The following is a 19845-nucleotide window of genomic DNA, read 5'->3' as shown; positions in this document are numbered from 1 at the left end:
CCCTGGGTCTGCTGAGCCAGACCCCGGGGGACCCCCCCCCGTCCTCCCCAAAAAAATCAAATCCCTAAGCCGGCACCAGAAGCTTCATGAACTGCGGGGTGAGATGGGGGAATAAATAATAATAATAAACCCCACAAAAGCCTTTCTTTGGGCTGTGGCTGCTGGAACTGCTCTCCCCCTCCTGGCCCGCCCCAGGGCAGGCAAGGGGGGGTGCGGGGCGCCCAGATTGGGGGGGCACCACGAGGGGCGTCTGCAGAGACACCCCCAGGGCCGCCTCTCAAGCCACAGGGGGGGAAACCCCCCAAAATACGGCAGAAGGGGGGGTTAGGCCTCCACTGGTGGGGGGGGAGGGCAGATCCGACCCCCAGCTCCGGGCAGAGGCCGCGGGGGTGCGAATGGGGGGGGTTTGGGGGGCGACCCCGGCGGGGTCCCCGGTGCCCCCCGCCCTCCCACCCCTCTGCAGGCCCGGCCCTGGGGGGGAGGGCAATCCTCGTCCCCCGTGGGCCCGGGGGGGGCACGACAAGGATACAGCTTGACCACGTCGGTGTCCATCCGCCTCTTGCCCGGGCTGGGGGACGACATGGTGGCCGCGGCCGCCCCCGGGGCTCCGGGCGGGCTGTCAGCGCCGCCGCCGCCGCGGGCCGGGGCCGCCCGGCGCCGAGCGGAGCGGGGTAACGCCGGGCCGCGAGGCGCTGGGACCCGCCGCTGTCGCTGTCGCCGCCGCTGTCGCCGCTGTCGTCGCTGTCGCCAACAGGGCCCCCCCGCGCCGCTCGCGCTCCCTCAGCCGCTCCGGCCGCCTCTGCCCCAGCCTCTCTCTGGACCCCTGACGTCACCCGCGGTGACGTCACCGCCCCGCGGCGCTACCATTGGCCGCGCCCTCAACGCTCCGCCGGCCCCGAGGCACGCCGGGAGTTGTAGTTCTGAGCGGGGAGGGTGGAACGATGGATGGGCCGCGGGTTCGAGGCCCCGCTGGGGCCGCAAGCTCCAGTTCCTCCCTTTCCAAGGTCTCCCGAATTCCCCACGGCTCCCAGTATTTCCCGTGTCCTCCCCGTATTCCCCATGGATTCTGACACTCCTCTCATTCCCCCGTTTCCATTTTGCCCGTTCCCACCATGGCCAGGGAGCCACCTGATAAAATACAGGGTGGACCTATGTCAGGGCCTTGCAATTCCCCATGGCTCCCCCACTTCCAATGTTTTTCCACAATTCCCCATGGCTCCCCCTGTTCCCAGCATCTCCCTTGTTCCCCAATGGATTCTGACATCCCCTTATTCCTCTATTTCCTGTCCTGTCCTTTCCCCAAGGGGGTCAGGGAACCACCCCACAGAATATGGGGTTTGCCCATACAGAATATGGGGTTTGGTTTGGCCATCCAGTATATGGGGTTTGCCCACACAGCATATGGGGTTTGCCCGTCCAGAATATGAGGTTTGCCCATCCAGAATATGGGGTTTGCCCATCCAGAATATGGGGTTTGCCTGTACAGAATATGGGGTTTGCCCATATAGCATATGGGGTTTGCCTGTACAGAATATGGGGTTTGCCTGTACAGAATATGGAGTTTGCCCATCCAGAATCTGGGGTTTGCCCACCCAGAATATGGGTTTACCCATGGCAATCCCATTCAATCCAGGCAGGAATGTGGCAGCTGGCCAGGCCCCACAGCAGGAGTCATCACTCCGGATTTCCGCTGGGACATCACCAGAGCATTTCCCTGTGCCTCAGTTTCCCCAGCCGGATGATGACAGCACCAATGGGTGTCTCCTGAACTGCTGGGATTCCTGATGGTGTGGAACCTCCCCACCCCACATTCCTGACCCCGGCATCATCCCATAAATCTGCCCCGGTGCTTCCTCCCCCTGTGGGGAGGAGACACAGCCAAAGAATCCCAAATAAAGCTCCTCCATTTAATGCCCCAACATGCCCCGAGTTTGGCAGGGGCAGGAGGTGACACCACCTGGGGGGGACTCAAATCCACACCCCACATTCCAGGGGGGAATTTGGCAGGGGAACAGGGTTCTGTTTGAGCAGAGCAGCTGGAAAACTTGGGATAAAGGATCCTGTATTTCCCAGACCACAAGGAAAAAAACATGGATTTTACCATCATTTCTTGGAATGTTTCTATTCCATCTGTGAAACAGCAGCTTTGAAACACCAGGGATTATTCCAGGATGTCAGGGACTACAGCAGCACCCTGCTCCTTTTTGGAACACCTCAAGGCCACTCTTACAGCACCCAAACCTTGGAATGGTTTGGGAAAATTCCTGAGGGAATTTTGGGGATCCTCTGAGCACTCCTCAGTCTGGAAATGAGGATGGAGGGGTTGTGGCTGGGCTTTCCCACCTGGGATGGGAATATCATCCTCCCTGGACCGGGTGCATCCCATGATTTGTGGGGTGGTTCCCTGATCAGAGATGAGGGGGAGCCAGGAGAATCCATGGATAGGGAATGTAGGGAATACAGGGAGCCAAAGGGAACTGCTGGAAACCACTGGAAACGGGGGAAGCAGAGTTCCAGGGAGATCTAAGGAATGGGGAAAGCTTGGGGAGCAGTTGGGGGATCTGTAGGTCCAGGCAGCTGGAAAAGGGGCTCTTCCCTGCCCATCCCTCTGGATTTGGGGTATCCCCATTTCCACCCCAACTCCAGCCCAGCAGGGCCATGGGTGCAGCAGCCCCTCATTAGGGCCCCTAATTAGGGAAAGGAAGGGAACCCACCCAAATTCAGACCCTGCTGCTTCCCATGGGATCCCAAAACGGTGGATCCTAGGAGAAGCCCCCAGGTGGGGGCACAGGTGCACCCCCAAGCTTTGGGGTTCAGGGATCAGCCCTGACCAAGGCAGCCACTGCATTCCCAAGCACAGGGCAGCCAAATCCCAAAATCCATCCAAGGCTGTGAAACCTCAGAGATGGGGCTGGGAAAATGGAGGCAGGAGATTCTTTCCTCAAAAAAACCCCCAAAAGGAATGACAGATCCCTGTGCCTCCACCCACAGCACAGACCTGGAGGGAGGAGAGAGCCAACTGTGCCAGGTTGTCTGTGGAATCCCAGCCCTTCCCAAAGCCCTTTCCCCAATAACCTCAAGGATGGAGATGACACCATTCCCCTCCCAGCAGCCCAAACTCATTTCTTCCCAGGTTTTGGGAATCCCACCCTCCAACCAGAGGGATTCATCACCCCAAACTGGCCATCAGCACAGGGACAGGGATTGAGGCAATGGAAAAACAAAATGTGGAGTGGGATGCACAGGGAGGCAGCGGGATGTTGATCCCAGAAGGACAAGAATCCTGAGGGATACGGGAGCCACACCAGGTCCTGACCTCCTCCTGCCCTGGGAAAAAGCACCACGCCAGCAGGAAGGAAAAAGAAAAAAAACCAACAAAAATGAAATGTTTATTCCCACCTGGCATCACTTCCTGGGGAGGTGACAATGTCCCCTTGTCACCCCACGGGCCCACAGCACATCCCAGCTCCAGGCAGCCCTCGCAGGGAGCGAGGGAGGGAGGGACAGACACAGCAGAGGTTTGTGAAGGCTCCAGCAGGGCAGGCAGGGAGGGATCCCAGCGTGGCTGGAGCTGCCTGGGGACACGGAGCTGCCCAGGAGCCCCCAGAGCTGTGGCTGTGTCCCCTGTGGGTGTGTCCCCTGTGGGTGTGTCCCCCTGTGGGTGTGTCTCCTGTGGGTGTGTCCCCCTGTGGGTGTGTCCCCTGTGGGCGTGTCCCCAGGGCTCAGGAGGAATTCATGCTCTCCCACTGGCGGAAAATGCGGAACACCTTGCAGGACTTCTCCGAGAGGCTCTGGAAAAGATGGGAACAGAGCAACAACAGCCACGGGTCAAGGCACTGGAGCAGGAGCTGCCATTGGCAAAGGGCACGAGGGGAAACTGCAGCAAAAACCACCCAAACTATCCCAGCTGGCTGCCAGGACAGCACTTGGCTCCTCATCTTCATGATCCCAATTTGCCAGCAGAGAGGAGAACAAGGAGACTACGAGCAAGAAGCAGGAATGGAACCCAAAAAGCAGAAAGGGACCCCAAAAAGCAGAGAGGGACCCCAAGAAAGCAGGAAGGGGCTCCATAAAGTAGGAAAGGACCCCAAAAGGCAGGAATGGAACCCAAAAAATATGAAGGGACTCCAAAAAGCAGGAAGGGACTCCATAAAACAGGAAGGGACTCCATAAAACAGAAAAGGACCCCAAAAACCAGGAAAGGACTCCAAAAAGCAGGAAAGGACTCCAAAAAGCAGGAAGGAACCCCAAAAAGAAGGAATGGAACCCCAAAAGACAGGAAGGGAACCTAAAAAGCAAGAAGGGGCTCCAAAAAAGCAGGAAGGGACCCCAAAAAGCAGAAAGGGAATCCAAAAAGCAAGAAAGGAACCCAAAAAGTGGGAAGGGGCTCCAAAAAGCAGGAAAGGATTCCAAAAAGCAGGAATGGACTCCATAAAACAGGAAAGGACCCCAAAAGGCATGAAAGGAGCCCAAAAGCAGAAAAGGACCCCAAAAAGCAGGAAGGGACCCCGAAAAGCAGGAAGGGACCCCAAAAAGCAGGAAAGGAGCCCAAAAAGCAGAAAGTTTTCCATAAAACAGGAAAGGACCCCAAAAGGCATGAAAGGAGCCCAAAAGGCAGAAAGGGAACCCAAAAAAGCAGGAAAGGACTCCAAAAAGCAGGAAATTATTCCAAAAAGCAGGAAAGGATGCCAAAATGGAGGAAGGGACCCCAAGAAGCAGGAAGGGACCCCAAAAAGCAGGAAAGGACCCCAAAAAGCAGGAAAGGAGCCCAAAAAGCAGGAAGAGACTCCAACCATCCCCTGTTCCAGCTGGGTCTGGTGCCTCTGACTGTGACTGGCCCTGCTGGACTATCTGGAGCTTTCCTGGCACATGGCAGAACCACAGAATCATGGAATGGTTGGGGTTGGAAGGGACCCTAAAGATGAACCAGTTTTAACCCCCTGCTGTGGGCAGGGCCACCCCTAGAAAGGACCTGTTGGGGACACAAATCCCATGAAAGTGCCAGGACAAATGCTGAAGGGGGAATGATCCACCTGAGCTCCAAGAGAGGCAGGAAGGAGCTGGCAGGAGGAATCCAAGTGGATCAAGAGATCCAGGGAGGCAGCAGCTGCTCCACAGCCACATGGGGAGGGAGTTGTGGCCTCAGCAAAGCTGGCACCCCAGGAGCCTGGAGCCAGGAGCTGGGATGGCTGCAGAGAGGAGCTCTGGGGACACTCTGGGGAATGAAACCAGATCTTGGGCAGCACTGTTATTTATAGCAGCCCTGGGGCAGCTCCAGCACAGCCCAGCCTTGGATGGAGCCTGCCTGTGGGAATGCCAGGGCTCACGCTCTGCAGCTTGGTCCTTGTCACCTGGCTGGGATTGATCCCACCCAAAGCCCACCCATCCCAAATTTTTGCTGCCTGGACAAGTTGGGATACCCCAGACTCACCACTGGCTCCGTTTCGGGCACTGTGTCACATTTCTGGATGCCAAGGAGCCTCTTCAGCACCACCTCCCAGCCTGGCTCGGCCTTCCCAGGCTCCCTGTCTGTCTGGGATGCAGCATCCTCCAGGGATTCCTGTCCCTCCCCAGTGCTGACCCAGGGACACCAATCACGGTGCTGAGAGCCGGGGTGAAAGAAGCTCCTCAAGGAAGCGTCCTGGGAAGCGAGGTGGTGGCAGAGAAGGGACACAACACCGGCGTGCTTAGAGACACCAAGAAACCCTCTCTGTGCCCAAAGCCCTGAGCAGGGGCTGGCACCCCAAATCCCTGGATGGGGGCAGCTCCCTGGCAGGGTCACTCACCGAGCTGCTGGAGGAGCAGAGCCGCGCGCGCTTGGCCCTGCGCACGGGGCTGGACGGCACCTCCATGGTGTCCCCCTGCCCCATGCTCCGGGTCACGGGGCGGCTCCTCAGGGCAGGGCTGCTCACATCCAGCTCCCCCCTGTCCATGGAGCTGGGGGAGTCCCAGCCCCGGGGCCGGGCCAGGGCTGGGGATGGGCTCTTCTCGTGCTGCTGGGGGAAAACGGCATCATGGAGCTCCTCTGCTCACCTTGTCCAGCTCCAGCCCTCCTCAGGCACCCCACAGGAGCCCTTCCCACCACGGATGTGTCCACTGGATGTGGGTGAGGGATCTGGAGCTCCTCTGCTCACCAAGGGGGCCTTGTCCAGCTCCAGCCCTCCTCAGGAACCCCACAGGAGCCCTTCCCACCACGGATGTGTCCACTGGATGTGGGTGAGGGATCTGGAGCTCCTCTGCTCACCAAGGGGGCCTTGTCCAGCTCCAGCCCTCCTCAGGAACCCCACAGGAGCCCTTCCCACCACGGATGTATCCCTTGGATGTGGGTGAGGGATCTGGAGCTCCTGGAGCTGCCAGGTGTCCCTGCCCAGAGAGGGATGAGGGATGTCCATAGGACATGGATGAGGGATCTGGAGCACCTGGAGCTGGCCAAGTGTCCCTGCCCCACCCAGAGAGGGATGAGGGATGCCCATTGGATGTGGGTGAGGGATTTGGAGCTCCTCTGCTCACCAAGGGGGCCTTGTCCAGCTCCAATCCTCCTCAGGGATCCCACAGGAGCCCTTCCTACCACATGGATGTGTCCCTTGGATGTGGGTGAGGGATCTGGAGCACCTGGAGCTGGCCAAGTGTCCCTGCCCAGAGAGGGATGAGGGATGTCCATTGGATGTGGGTGAGGGATTTGGAGCTCCTGGAGCTGGCCAAGTGTCCCTGCCCTGCCCAGAGAGGGATGAGGGATGTCCCTTGGACACGTGGATGAGGGATCTGGAGCTCCTGGAGCTGCCAGGTGTCCCTGCCCAGAGCCCCCAGGATGTACCTGCTCGGATGCTGGGTCCTGGCTCCGTGTCAGCATCCTGCGAGGGGAGGTGGGCACGGGCGGGAAGCGCTCGGGAGCAGCCGGGGTGGTGCTGCTGGAGCCACAGGAATCCAGCTCTGGAGCTGCAGCAGATTCCAGCTGGTGGAAGCCCCACAGCCCCACCTTCCTCATGCAGCGGGAGCAGGTGATCACCGAGAGGTTCATGGAGCCCGAGGCAGCGCTGCAGGGACAGAGCCAAGTCAGGGGATCCTCACGGGATCCTCGTGGAATCCTCATGGGATCCTTGTGGAATCCTCATGGGATCCTTGTGGAATCCTCATGGGATCCTCACGGGATCCTCACGAGATCCTCATGGAACCCTCATGGAATCTTTGTGGAATCCTCACGGGATCCTCACGGGATCCTCATGGAACCCTTATGGGATCCTCATGGCATCCTCAAAGGATCCTCATGGAACCCTCATAGGATCTTCATGGAATCCTCATGGGATCCTCAGAGGGTCCTCATGGAACCCTCTTAGGATCCTCATGGGACCATCAAGGAATCCTCATGGGATCCTCCTGGGATCCTTATGGGATCCTCACAGGACTCTCATGGGATCCTCATAGGGTCCTTATGGGAATCCTCATGGGATCCTCATAGGGTCCTTATGGGAATCCTCATGGGATCCTCATGGGAATCCTCATGGGATCCTCATAGGAACCGCATGGGATCCTCATGGGATCCTCACAGAATCCTCATGGGAATCCTCATGGGATCCTCATAGGGTCCTCATGGGATCATCAAGGAATCTTTGTGGGATCCTCATGGGATCCTCACGGGATCCTCACAGGACTCTCATGGGATCCTCATGGGATCCTCATAGGAACCTCATGGGATCCTTGTGGAATCCTCATGGCATTTTCATGGAACCCTCATAGGATCCTCATGGGATCCTCATGGGACCCACATGGAATCCTCATGGGACCCACATGGGATCCTCATGAAATCTTCATGAGATCCTTGTGGGATCCTCATGGAATTCTCATGGGATCCTCATGGGATCACAGGATGGGTTGAAAGGGATCTTAAAGCTCATCTCATTCCAACCCCTCATGGGCAGGGACACCTCCCACTACCCCAGGCTGCTCCAAGCCCCATCCAACCCGGCCTTGGGCACTTCCAGGGTTGGGGAAAGGCAGGAGAGGTGCTCAGGGATAAGCCTGGGCTTGGAAAAGTCAGGGAAAAGAGTCCATTAAATCCCATTTATGACGTTGATTGAAACTGGCCCCATTGTGTTTTGCCTTGCCAGGAAGCAGGAACAGAAGGGGAAAAGAGGGGAAAAAAGGGGTAAAATAAGGGAAGCAGGAATGTAGTGGAAAAGTGGGGAAATGGTTAAATAAGGGAAGCAGGATCCTAGTGAAAAAAGAGGGAAAATAAGGAAAATAGTGACACAAAGGAAGCAAAAAAAAAAAGGGAAAATGGGAAAATACAATTAGGTAGGCAGAAGCACGGTGAAAAAGAGGGAAAACAGTGAAAAAAGGGATAGTGAGCATTCCACAGGAGGAACATTCCCCATCCCTCCAGCCCCCAAGAGCTTTCATGGCCAGCCCAGAGTGTGAGGGACACTCCAGGCCCAGCCCTGCCCACCTGCAGGTCCAGCCACACAGCGCCAGGATGCAGGCAGGAACGTGCACCTGCAGGATTTCCGTGGAAAACTTCCCGGGAGGCTTCTCTCCCTCTGTGCCTTTGTGCTCCAGCTCCTCCCCAATGAGCTGGAGGAGCCGAGTGATCCTTTCCTCTGTCAGGGACTGCAGAGCACAGGCATAAAAGGCACTGGTTTCACTCCCAAATCCTGTCCCACATGGAGAACGACCCCTTTTGTACCCCCAGCTCTGGGGACAGGGAAAAGGCACTCAGAGCACTGCTCCCTGCCCCTGGCTCCCCATTCCATGCAATGTCCCTGAGGAGGAGCAGGTCCCACTCCTGCTGTGCCTTGCTGAGCTCAGCCAGCCCTAAGGCACCCCTGGGTTGTGGAATCCTTGTGGGATCCTCGTGGGATCCTTGGGAATGCTGATCTTGAGTGACCCAAAAGGAAAGGCTCAGTATTCCCACATGGCAGCAGGAATGTGCCCCCTGTTCACTCCCAGGGTGATCGCAGCCAGGAGAATTGAGAAGTGGGGATGGCACTGCCTTGTGGGATAATAAATTCATTAATTAAGGCACTCAGAGCACTGCTCCCTGCCCCTGGCTCCCCACTCCATGCAATGTGCCCAGGCCCCAGCTGCTCCCTGAGGAGGAGCAGGTCCCGCTCCTGCCGTGCCTTTGGTGCTTTCCCAGCTCAGCCAGCCCTGAACCACCCCTGGGCTGTGCTGAATGGATGAAGATTCCCCGGATCCCACACAGCTCCTGGCTGCCCAGAGCCATCTGTTCCCTGGCAAAGGAGTGTCCAACCGGCCAGACTTGGCTGCAGCAGAGCAGGGCCACCACAGGTCCCTGCAGGGTGACAATTCCACACTTGTTCCTGGCTCTTCCTGCTTTTCCCTCCTGCCTGTGGAGCCTCCTCGGGCTCCTTCACCTTCCCAGGTCTCTGCCCATACCTGAGGTTCAGGGTGGCAGCCCCTGGCATCCCAAATTCCTGTCTCCAGACATCCCAGCTAAAGGAGTGATCTGTGGGCTGCCCCTCCTCATGGAGTGCTGGAGCTCCCAAAGGACTCTGTGGGATCCCAAATCCCCTCTCCCAGGCACCACAGAGCAGCCTGGACACTGGGAAAGGTCCAGGCTGGGAACCAGACACACTTCCCAGCTGATGAGCCATTCCAAACTCCTCTTTACACGTTTCCATGGTGGAACCACCACATGGGGCATGTCCAAGGGGAAAAACAAAGTGGGAGCAGATCCCTCACACACACACACACACAGAGAGGCTGAAATTCCTGATTTTGGGTGGGCCCAGGCTCGTCCCTGGAGCCTGGAATGCTGCAGATTTTGGGAGCAGGAGGGAACTCACCATGTTCTTCAGGTCTTCTGGTCTGAGGGAGGGCAGCTGCAGCTCCAGCTGACACAGGCTCTGGAAGCGATCCAGGAAATCCTGGAGAAGAACTCTGGGCTCATCCACCAGGAGCCTGGCAAAGCGATCTGGGGAGGGCAAAGCTGTGCTCAGCATCCCCAGCCCTCCTCATCCCACAGGGAATGGCAGGAGCCCAGCCAGGCTCTCCAGGTAATTGCAGTGATGGGGTAAGAGGGAGTGACCTTAAGCTGAAGGAGGAAAAGTTTAGGTGGGATCTTGGCAATGAGGAATTCCTGGCTGGGCTGGAATTGCCAGAGCAGCTGGGGCTGCCCCTGCATCCCTGCAGTGCCCAAGGAAGGATTGGAGCAGCCTGGGATGGTGGGATTGGAATGGGATGGGGTTGGAGGTCCCTTCCCACCCAAACCATTCTGGGATTTGGGACACTCAGAATCCATCCCGAGGGATTTTTATGGAAGTTGGGGATGGAAAAGGGAAGGGAGACCCTTCCTGGAGTCCTGAGATTCCCAGTGAAGCCCCCGGATCCCAAAATCCCTTCCTAGAGAGGAGTCGGGGTGGGGATGGATCCAATCCCAGGCTGGGAGAGCTGGGAATGGAGGGAATTCCCTGGAGAGGGGGACTGGGCTGGGATTTTGGGAAGGGATTCCCAGAGCAGCTGGGGCTGCCCCTGATCCCTGCAATGTCCAAGGCCAGGCTGGATGGGGTCTGGAACAACCTGGGACAGGGGGAGGTGTCCCTGGAGTGGCACTGGAAGGGCTTTCATGTCCCTTCCAATCCCAACAATTCCATGATTATTTTCCTGGCTTTTAAAGGAAAAGCTCAGCACAGTTTTCCCTTCTCAGCATTCCCAAGCAGCACAGCTCCCAAGACAGGATCTATCCCTCTCTGAGCATTCCACGACACCAAACTTCCCCTGTCCCCTCCCAGGTACAACCCCAAAGCAATTTAAGTGCTCCAGAGGCACCCAAAGGTCAGGAAAAGCTGGATCCAGCCCTGGGGCTTCCATCTGCTGAGGCTGCTCGGGGATGCTGCTTTCCTGTTGTATTCCATCATTCCCACAGGGAAGAGCAGAGTGTGATGGCAGGAACAACAAAGGAAAGGAAGGGAAAAAATGGGAATAATGCAGGAATCTGAGGCACCCACCTGGGCAGGGGCTGTCTGGCCAGAAGCAGAACTTCTCGTGGGCAGTGCTCAGGGCCTTCCTGAGCTCCTCACAGCGCTCCTTGTCTGCAGGGAGAAACTCAGGGATATTCCCCTGCACTGCCACCTGCTCAGGGAATGGCCAGGAAAACCAGGCCAGCTGGTGGCAGAGTTCCCTGGGATGCTTTCCCAGGATTTCCCAGGATGCTGCCCGAGGCTGGAGGCTGCACGGCCTGAAGCTTCACCTCAGACTGTTCATATCATTTTAATAATTATTTTAAAATTATGTATTCTCAAAAACAAAAAAGTGTCCTAATTAAAAAAAATAAGTTTTTTTAAATACTGTAGTCAAAGCAATAAGTACTCAAATTTAAATATTAGCACCTAATATAACCACTACTGGATGCTGAGAATTCTAAACTCTGTGTTCAGAACTCTGAGAATTCTAAACTCTCTCAGCACACTAAGTTCAAAATTCTCAGCATCCAGGATTCCAACCTCAGACTCGCCCCTGTTCCCAGCAAGAGGAATTCCAGGCTCCCTCAGGCAGCCCCAGAACAGCAAATGTCACCTCAGCAGTTCCACCTGCCCAAAGCCAAAATCCCTCCCATTCCCATTCCCAGGCACAGGAGAGCCTGTGGAAAAGCAGCCCAAGCCAGCCCTGGACACAAAACCTGCTGGATCCTGCCAGTTTCTCCTCCTGGGATGCTGCCAACCCCTGGCTGAGCTGATCCCTCCACCCCAACTGTAGGAGCCAAATCCCAGCCATGTCTGGAAATCAAACTTCCCCAAAAACCCCCCCAAAAATTCTGACATTTAATTTCACTTACACTTTCAGAATTAAAAAAAAAAAAAATTCTTTTTTCAATTTGTTTTTCAATGCCTCCTTCCCAATCTTTGATTATTTTGGATTTCCCTAACCTGGTGTGATTTCCAATGGAATAATTAGGCCAAGGTTTATTTAACAGAGATAATCTGAATAAATAGGGAATGTTGATCTTGAGTGACCCAAAAGGAAAGGCTCAGTATTCCCACATGGCAGCACCTGGCAGGCAGCAGGAATGTGCTCCCTGTCCACTTCCAGGGCAATTGCAGCCAGGAGAATTGAGAAGTGGGGATGGCACTGCCTTGTGGGATAATAAGGAGTTCATTAATTAAATCTCACAATGGAATTTCTGCCTGAATGGCTTTGGTGAGCAGCAACCACCAATCAATTTTTCCATGCCGGAAAAATTCAGTGGAGGATCAGGGAAGCAGATCCAGGAACTGGGAAAGAAAAGAGAAATTTTAAAAGGATTTTCAGAGCCTTAAATGCATCCAGAGGGCAATGAGGCTGGAGAAATGGCTGGAAAACCTGGAAAGAGGCTGAGAGCCTTGGGATTGTTTGGAGAAAAGGAGGATGAGGGGTGAACTCTGCACCTTCTGGGGGAGGGAATGCTGAGCTCTTCTCCCTGGAATCCTGTGGCAGGACTGGCATGGAATTCCAGCATGGGAATGGCTCAGAGCTGCACCAGGGCAGGCTCAGGCTCAACAGGAGGAACCATTTCTGTACCAGGGTGATCCAGCTCTGGAACAGTCCAAGAGGTGATCAGTGCCCCAAGCCTGGAAGTGTTCCAGATGGTTTTGGATCATTCCCCTGGGTCTGATTTGAGCTCTGGAACCTCACTGGGGTTTTCCAGTCCTTAAAGGATGGGTGCAAAGAGGATGGAGGGTCTCCTTTCCATGCACAGGACAAGGAGCAGTGGGGACAGGGTGTGTGGGAGAGGGTCTATCCCAGCATAAAAAAGACATTTTTTACAGTGAGAATTTCATCATTCCCTGGAACCACTGTGCCATGGAACCATCACTCCCTGAGATCATCGTTCCTGCCACTATCATTGCCTGAAACCATCATTCCCTGGAATCATCATTCCCTGGGACCACCATTCCTTGGAACCAGCATTCCCTGAGACCATCATTCTTTGGAACCATCACTCCCTGAAACCTCCATCCCTAAGGAATATCATTCCCTGGGGGCATCATTCCTTAGGTCCTCATTCCTGGCACCATCATTCCCTGAACCCATAATTCCTTGGTATCATCATTTCCTGGGACCATCATTCCTTAGAACAATCATTCCCTGAACCTATAATTCCTTGGAATCATCATTTCCTGGGGTTCATAATTCCCTGAGACCATCATTCCCTGGGACCATCATTCCCTGAAACCATAATTCCTTAGAATCATCATTCTGAGACCACCATTCCTTGGAACCACCATTCCCTGAGACCATCACTCCTTAGGACAATCATTCCCAGAGACCATAATTCCTTGGAACCACCATTCCCTGGGACCACCATTCCTTGGAACCATCCCTCCTTAGAACCACCATTCCCTGAGACCATCATTCCCTGGGACCATCATTCCCTGGGACACCACCATTCCTTAGAACCATCATTCCCTGAAACCATCATTCCCTGGAGCCATCATTTCCTGGGACACCACCATTCCTTGGAACCACCATTCCCCTGGGACCATCATTCCCAGAGACCATCATTCCTTGGAACCACCATTCCCTGAAACCATCATTCCTTAGGACAATCATTCCCTGAAGCCATAATTCTCATCATTCTTTGGAACCACCATTCCCTGGGACCATCATTCCCTGGGACACCACCATTCCTTAGAACCATCATTCCCAGAGACCACCACTCCTTGGAACCACCATTCCCTGAAACCATCATTCCTTAGGACAATCATTCCCTGGAACCATAATTCTCATCATTCTTTGGAACCAGCATTCCCTGGGACCACCATTCCCAGGAACCACCATTCCCTGGACAGCAGCACAGAACAGGAGGAGCTTTAAGACCCCTCCCAACCCAAACTCCCTACAATCCCACGACCTCTCCCAGCTGGAATTCCCAACACAAACCAGGGTTTGATTATTCCATCCCCCCAACTAAACACCACCCATCGGCCTTGAGCCGCTTTCCCAACCTCCCTGCCCCTGGAAGCCGCTGCGCCCCGCCATCCCACAATCCCACAATCCCAAAATCCCAAGCTCTGGGCCGTCCCCACTCACAGTTGCTGAGGTCCAGGGTGAGCTGCAGGCTCATGCACAGGTAGGCCTGGCAGCTGGAGCACCTCAGCATGTCACACTCCACGCTGACCCAGCCGAAACGCGCGCACACCAGCGGGGACAGCGCCGGCGGCTTCCCCGCCCACCGCAGGGGGTCTGCCCGTCAAGGAGAGACAGCAGCAGCATTCCTGGGATTTGTGGGATGGGAAACGTTCCCAGGCAGGGAGAGCCTGGGGTTTGTGGGGTGGGGGAACATTCCCAGGAGGCAGAGCTTGGGGTTTGTGGAGAAACATTCCCAGAGAGGGAGAGCTCGGGGTTTGTGAGGTGGGGGAACATTCCCAGAGAGGGAGAGCTCAGGGTTTGAGAGGGAACATTCCCAGAGAGGGAGAGCTCAGGGTTTGAGAGGGAACATTCCCAGAGAGGGAGAGCTCAGGGTTTGTGAGGGAACATTCCCAGAGAGGGAGAGCTCGGGGTTTGTGGGATGGGGGAACGTTCCCAGAGAGGGAGAGCTCAGGGTTTGAGAGGTGGGGGAACATTCCCAGAGAGGGAGAGCTCGGGGTTTGAGAGGTGGGGGAACATTCCCAGAGAGGGAGAGCTCGGGGTTTGAGAGGTGGGGGAACATTCCCAGAGAGGGAGAGCTCGGGGTTTGTGGGGGAACATTCCCAGAGAGGGAGAGCTCGGGGTTTGTGGGGGAACATTCCCAGGGAGGGAGAGCTCAGGGTTTGAGAGGGAACATTCCCAGAGAGGGAGAGCTCGGGGTTTGTGGGGAAACATTCCCACATTCCCAGAGAGGCAGAGCTCGGGGCGGGCTGCAGCTGCCTCAGGAGGGGAAGCACAGGGACAAGGAGCAGGGCAGGAACGCAGGGAGCTGTGCCAGGTGGAGTTTAGGAGAAGGTTGGATTGAGGAAAAGGTTGGGTTTAGGAAAAGGCAGGATTTTAGGAAAACGTTAGATTTTAGGAAAAGCTTGGGTTATAGGAAAAGATTATAGGTCGGATTTAGGAAAAGGCTGGATTTTGGGGAAAGCTTGGATTTTAGGAAGAAGCTGAATTTAGGAAAAGGTTGGATTTAAGAAAAGCTGGGATTTAGGAAAAGGCTGGATTTTAGGAAAATGTTAGATTTTGGGAAAAGCTTGGATTATAGGAAAAGGTGGGATTTAGGAAAAGGCTGGATTTCAGGAAAAGGTTTGATTTAGGCAAAGGCTGGATTTTAGGAAAAGGCTGGATTTAAGAAAAGCTTGGATTATAGGAAAAGGCTGGATTTAGGAAAAGCTTGGATTATAGGAAAAGGCTGGATTTAGGAAAAGGCTGGATTTTAGGACGAGGTTGGATTATAGGAAAGGTTGGGATTTTAGGAAAAGGTTGGATTTTAGGGAAAGGTTGGATTCTAAGAGGTGGGATTTAGGAAAAGGTTGGGTTTTAGGAAAATGCTGGATTCGAGGAAAAGATTGGATTTTAGGAAGAGGCTGGATTTTAGGAAGAAGTTGCATTTAGGAGAAGCTTGGAATATAGGAAAAGTTGGGATTTTAGGAAAAGGCTGGATTTTAGAAGGAGGTTGGATTATAGGAAAGGTTGGGATTTGAGGAAAAAGTTGGATTTTAGGAAAAGGCTGGATTTAGGATGAGCCTGGATTTCAGGAAAAGGCTCTTCCCCAGAGGGTGCTGGGGCACTGAGCATTCCCCAGGGAATGGCCACAGCTCCCAAGCTCCAGGAGCGCTGGGACAGCTCTCAGGGCCAGGGAGGAATTTTGGGATATCCCTGCAAGGGCAGGAATTGGCTCAGTGATTCCTCTGGCTCTTCCCCCACAATTCCAGCTGGAATTCCAGCATCCCAAAGGATATGGTGAATGTTTCCACCCTGCTGAAATAGGCCTCCCTGCTGGCAGATTCCAGGGAAAGAGCCTCCAGCTGGGAGGGTCCGTTGGCTCGCTCCGAGCAGCCCGACGTGTCCTTCCTGAAAGGAAAAGCAGCAGGGAAACTCTGGGGAAGGGTGGACATGGCAACAGCCTGGGGCTGGGGAGAGCGGGGAGCTGGAACCAGGCTGGAGCTGGGAACAGGCTGGAGCTGGGAACAGGCTGCAGTTGGGAACAGGCTGGGTTTGGGAAAGGCTGGAGTTGGGAACAGGCTGGGTTTGGGAACAGGCTGGAGCTGGGAACAGGCTGGAGCTGGGAACAGGCTGGAGCTGGGAACAGGCTGGAGCTGGGAAAGGCTGGAGTTGGGAACAGGCTGGGGTTGGGAACAGGCTGGAGCTGGGAACAGGCTGGAGCTGGGAACAGGCTGGAGCTGGGAACAGGCTGGAGCTGGGAACAGGCTGGAGCTGGGAACAGGCTGGGTTTGGGAAAGGCTGGAGTTGGGAACAGGCTGGAGCTGGGAACAGGCTGGGGTTGGGAACAGGCTGGAGCTGGGAACAGGCTGGGTTTGGGAAAGGCTGGGGTTGGGAACAGGCTGCAGTTGGGAACAGGCTGGGTTTGGGAAAGGCTGGAGTTGGGAACAGGCTGGAGTTGGGAACAGGTTGGATTTAGAAAAAGGTTGCGTTTTAGGAAGAGGTCGGATTTAGGAAAAGGTTGGGTTTTAGGAAAAGGTTGGATTTAGGAACAGGTTGGATTTCGGAAAAGGTTGGGTTTTAGGAAAAGGTTGGGTTTAGGAAAAGGCTGGGTTTAGGAAAAGGCTGGGTTTAGGAAAAGGCTGGATTTAGGAACAGGTTGGGTTTAGGAACAGGTTGGGTTTTAGGGAGAGATTGGGTTTTGGGAAAATGTTAGATTTTAGGAAAAGGTTGGATTTAGGAAAACCTGGATTTAGGAAAAGGTTGGATTTAGGAAGAGGTTGGGTTTAGGAAGAGGTTGGGTTTAGGAACAGGTTGGATTTAGGAACAGGTTGGGTTTTAGGGAGAGATTGGGTTTTGGGAAAATGTTAGATTTTAGGAAAAGGTTGGATTTAGGAAAACCTGGATTTAGGAAAAGGTTGGATTTAGGAAGAGGTTGGGTTTAGGAAGAGGTTGGGTTTAGGAACAGGTTGGATTTAGGAACAGGTTGGGTTTTAGGGAGAGATTGGGTTTTGGGAAAATGTTAGATTTTAGGAAAAGGTTGGATTTAGGAAAAGGCTGGATTTAGGAAAAGGCTGGAATTAGGACGAGGTTTGATTTAGGAAAAGGCTGGGTTTAGGAACTGGTTGGATTTAGGAACAGGTTGGATTTAGAAAAAGGTTGGGTTTTATGAAGAGGTTGGATTTAGGAAGAGGTTGGATATAGGAAAAGGTTGGGTTTTAGGAAAAGGCTGGATTCAGGAACAGGTTGGATTCAAGAAGAGGTTGGATTTAGGAAAAGGCTGGGTTTAAGGAAAGGTTTGGTTTAGGAAAAGGCTGGGTTTTAGGATAAGGCTGGATTTCAGGAAAAGGCTGAATTTAGGAAAAGGTTGGATTTTAGAAAAAGGCAGGATTTTGGGAAATGTTGGGTTTTAGGAGGAGGCTGGATTTAGGAAAAGGCTGAATTTAGGAAAAGGCTGGATTTTGGGAAAGGCTGAATTTCAGGAAAAGGCAGGATTTGAGGAAAAGGCTGGATTTAGGGAGAGACTGGATTTAGAAAAAGGCTGGATTTTGGGAAAAGGCTGAATTTAGGAACAGGCTGGATCTAGGAACAGGTTGGATTTAGGAACAGGTTGGATTTAGGAAAAGGTTGGATCTTAGGGACAGACTGGATTTTAGGAAAAGGCTGGATTTAAAAAAAAAGTTGGATTTTGGAAAAGGCTGGATTTGGGAAAATGCTAGATTTCAGGTAAAACTTGGATTTAGGAAAAGGCTGAATTTAGAACAGGTTGGATTTAGGAAAAGGTTGGATTTTAGGGACAGACCGGATTTTAGGAAAAGGCTGAATTTAGGAAAAGGTTGGATTTTAGGAAAAAGTTGGATTTTGGAAAAGGCTGGATTTTAGGAGAAGGTTGGATTTAGGAAAAAGCTAGACTTTTAGGAAAAGGTTGGATTTAGGAAAAGGCTGGATTTTAGGAGAAGGTTGGATTTAGGAAAAGGTTGGATTTAGCAAAAGGCAGGATTTTGGGAAGCTGCTGGATTTTAGGAATAGGATTAGAAACAAAGCACAGAGCACTTTGCAACCCCCCACCCCTCAGTCCTGACAAGGATTTTCTCCAGAGCTCCCCATTCCCAGCTGTTCATTAATTCCTAATAAAACAGTGAATAAAATTCCAAGGGTGCCTCAAATGTGTCCCCAGTGACAGCTGGGCCAGTGGGATTTGGGACAAGGAGGGGACAGGGCCTTGTTCTGTGAGCCCAGCAGGGGCAGACTGAGCACTGGGATGTCTGGGATGTCCCCAAAACTGCAATGTCACCCCCACGGCTGCCTTTGGCCTCCTCCCAGTGCCTGAATTCAGCCAAAATTCAGAGAGAGAGGGCTCGGACAAGGGAGCCCCTGAGGCACCCCCAAAGCCCAGCCCCCACTGCTCCCAGTGCTTCCCAGTAACCCCTGGGGCTCCCAGTGCCCCACCGAGCTGGGACCAGGACATGGCCAGTTCAGGCCATGGGGACTCCATGGGTCACTGGCCTGGGCTGCCCTCCCAGTGTCCCCAGTGCCCTCCCAGTACCCCCAGTACCCTCCCAGTGTCCCCAGTGCCCTCAGTACCCCCCCAGTGCCCTCAGTTACCCTCCCAGTGCCCCCCCAGTGTCCCCAGTGCCCTCCCAATGCCCCCAGTTACGCTCTCAGTGCCCTCTGTACCCTCCCAGTGCCCTCAGTTACCCTCCCAGTGCCCCCCCAGTGTCCCCAGTACCCTCCCAGTGCCCTCTCAGTGCCCTCAGTTACCCTCCCAGTAACCCCAGTACCTTCCCAGTGCCCTCAGTATCCTCCCAGTACTCTCCCAGTGTCCCCAATACCCTCAGTACCCTCCCAGTGCCCTCCCAATGCCCCCAGTTACGCTCTCAGTGCCCTCTGTACCCTCCCAGTGCCCCCAGTTACCCTCCCAGTGCTCCCAATACCCTCCCAGTACCCCAAGCATCCTCCCAGTACCCTCAGTACCCTCCCAGTGCCCCCAGTATCCCCCCAGTACCCTCCCAGTATCCCAGTACCTGTTTCAACTCCTGCCTTCTTGTCCTTCCAGTATTCCCAGCGCCTCCCAGTTCCCCAGTGGTCCCTCCCAGTGCCCCTGAGTCTCTCCAGCATTCCCAGTGCATTCCCGCGCTTTCCTTTCCCGCTCTCCCTCCCCAGTAACAATTCCCAGCACCTCGCAGTCCCCTCCAGCCTCGCTCCCTCCGACTCCAACTCCCCCTCAGGACCCCAAATAACCCCGAGGGGTCCCCGATTCCCTCACGAGTCCCCAGCGCTCCCCTCCCCTCACACGGCCGGGCCTCCCCCCGACTCCCGCCCGGTGCCGGCGAGTCCCGGTGCCGCTGGCCCTCACCCGCCGGGCCCGGGCCCCTCGCTGGCGATGCCGCCGTCGATGAGGTCGCGGATCTGCCGGGGGGTGACGGGGGGCGGCCGCCCTCGGTTCCCCCCGGCCGCCGCCGCCGCCGCTCCCCCGGCGCTGGGCGCCGCCATTTTGGTCCCTCCCTCCTGTCACGGCCCGGGAAACGCGGGCCCCGCACGAACGTTCCGCTCGCGCACAATCGTTCCGCCCGCGCCGCGGAGGTCGCTCATGGCCTCGTGCAAGGCCCGCGAGGCCTCCGGAACCTCGCCGAGGGCTCGGGAGGCATCGGCGACCCAGCGAAAGTCGCCGCAAATGTCCCCGTGGGTGTACGCGGGAATGTCCCCGCGCCCCCGCTCTCGGCCCTCTATTGCTCTAGCCTGGATCGATCGCTCAGCTCTCCCAACAGCGGTGCTCTCGCCGCA

At 55.1% G+C, this 19845-nt stretch overlaps 2 protein-coding genes and 1 long non-coding RNA gene across 5 annotated transcripts in view; all 3 read right to left on the bottom strand.

Moving 5' to 3' along the window:
• UBE2H (ubiquitin conjugating enzyme E2 H) overlaps window positions 1-824 on the bottom strand; it is a 56371-nt gene extending 55547 nt beyond the window's left edge. The window contains exon 1 of one of the 2 annotated variants that reach the window (XM_071424242.1): window positions 530-824. In XM_071424242.1, coding sequence (XP_071280343.1) covers window positions 530-582 — 53 coding nt within the window. In that variant the 5' untranslated portion in view covers window positions 583-824. The remainder of the gene's footprint in view (window positions 1-529) is intronic. The other variant, XM_071424240.1, reaches the window with a different exon arrangement.
• Window positions 825-3369: 2545 nt separating this feature from the next.
• On the bottom strand, window positions 3370-19840 carry ZC3HC1 (zinc finger C3HC-type containing 1). Of its 2 annotated transcripts, none has more exons than XM_071424237.1 (10): window positions 19418-19840; window positions 15862-15972; window positions 14026-14177; window positions 10965-11048; window positions 9804-9931; window positions 8444-8604; window positions 6815-7034; window positions 5787-5996; window positions 5432-5641; window positions 3370-3791 (listed from the first exon to the last, which is right to left on the bottom strand). In XM_071424237.1, the coding sequence occupies exons 1-10, from the start codon at window positions 19552-19554 to the stop codon at window positions 3723-3725; spliced, it is 1482 nt and encodes a 493-aa protein (XP_071280338.1). In that variant the 5' UTR covers window positions 19555-19840; the 3' UTR covers window positions 3370-3722. The 2 variants fall into 2 exon arrangements, with proteins under 2 accessions (XP_071280338.1, XP_071280339.1); XM_071424238.1 differs by having other exon boundaries at window positions 5787-5993; window positions 19418-19839.
• On the bottom strand, window positions 17175-18599 carry LOC139588621 (uncharacterized). Its single transcript, XR_011678757.1, has 2 exons — window positions 17708-18599; window positions 17175-17620 (listed from the first exon to the last, which is right to left on the bottom strand). It is a non-coding gene; the product is annotated as an uncharacterized lncRNA (long non-coding RNA).
• Window positions 19841-19845: the final 5 nt, after the last annotated feature.

This window comes from Agelaius tricolor, unplaced genomic scaffold (genome assembly GCF_023055355.1).
Source record: "Agelaius tricolor isolate 1412-34295 unplaced genomic scaffold, bAgeTri1.0.p SCAF_3, whole genome shotgun sequence".
Classification (NCBI taxonomy): Eukaryota; Metazoa; Chordata; class Aves; order Passeriformes; family Icteridae; genus Agelaius; species Agelaius tricolor.
Note: the sequence above shows the minus strand (reverse complement) of the source record. Positions and strands in the feature narration are given on the sequence as shown.

What these genes read in the sequence shown, in the direction of transcription:
- ZC3HC1 (XM_071424237.1), bottom strand. Translation starts at nt 19,554, where the DNA reads ATGGCGGCGCCCAGCGCCGGGGGAGCGGCGGCGGCGGCGGCCGGGGGG. An exon ending in CACCCTGGACCTCAGCAACT is followed by an intron (nt 11,049 to 14,025) that starts GTGAGTGGGGAC and finishes TTCTCCCTGCAG; the next exon opens with ACAAGGAGCGCTGTGAGGAG. An exon ending in TGCCCGAAACGGAGCCAGTG is followed by an intron (nt 3,792 to 5,431) that starts GTGAGTCTGGGG and finishes CATCTTTTCCAG; the next exon opens with AGCCTCTCGGAGAAGTCCTG.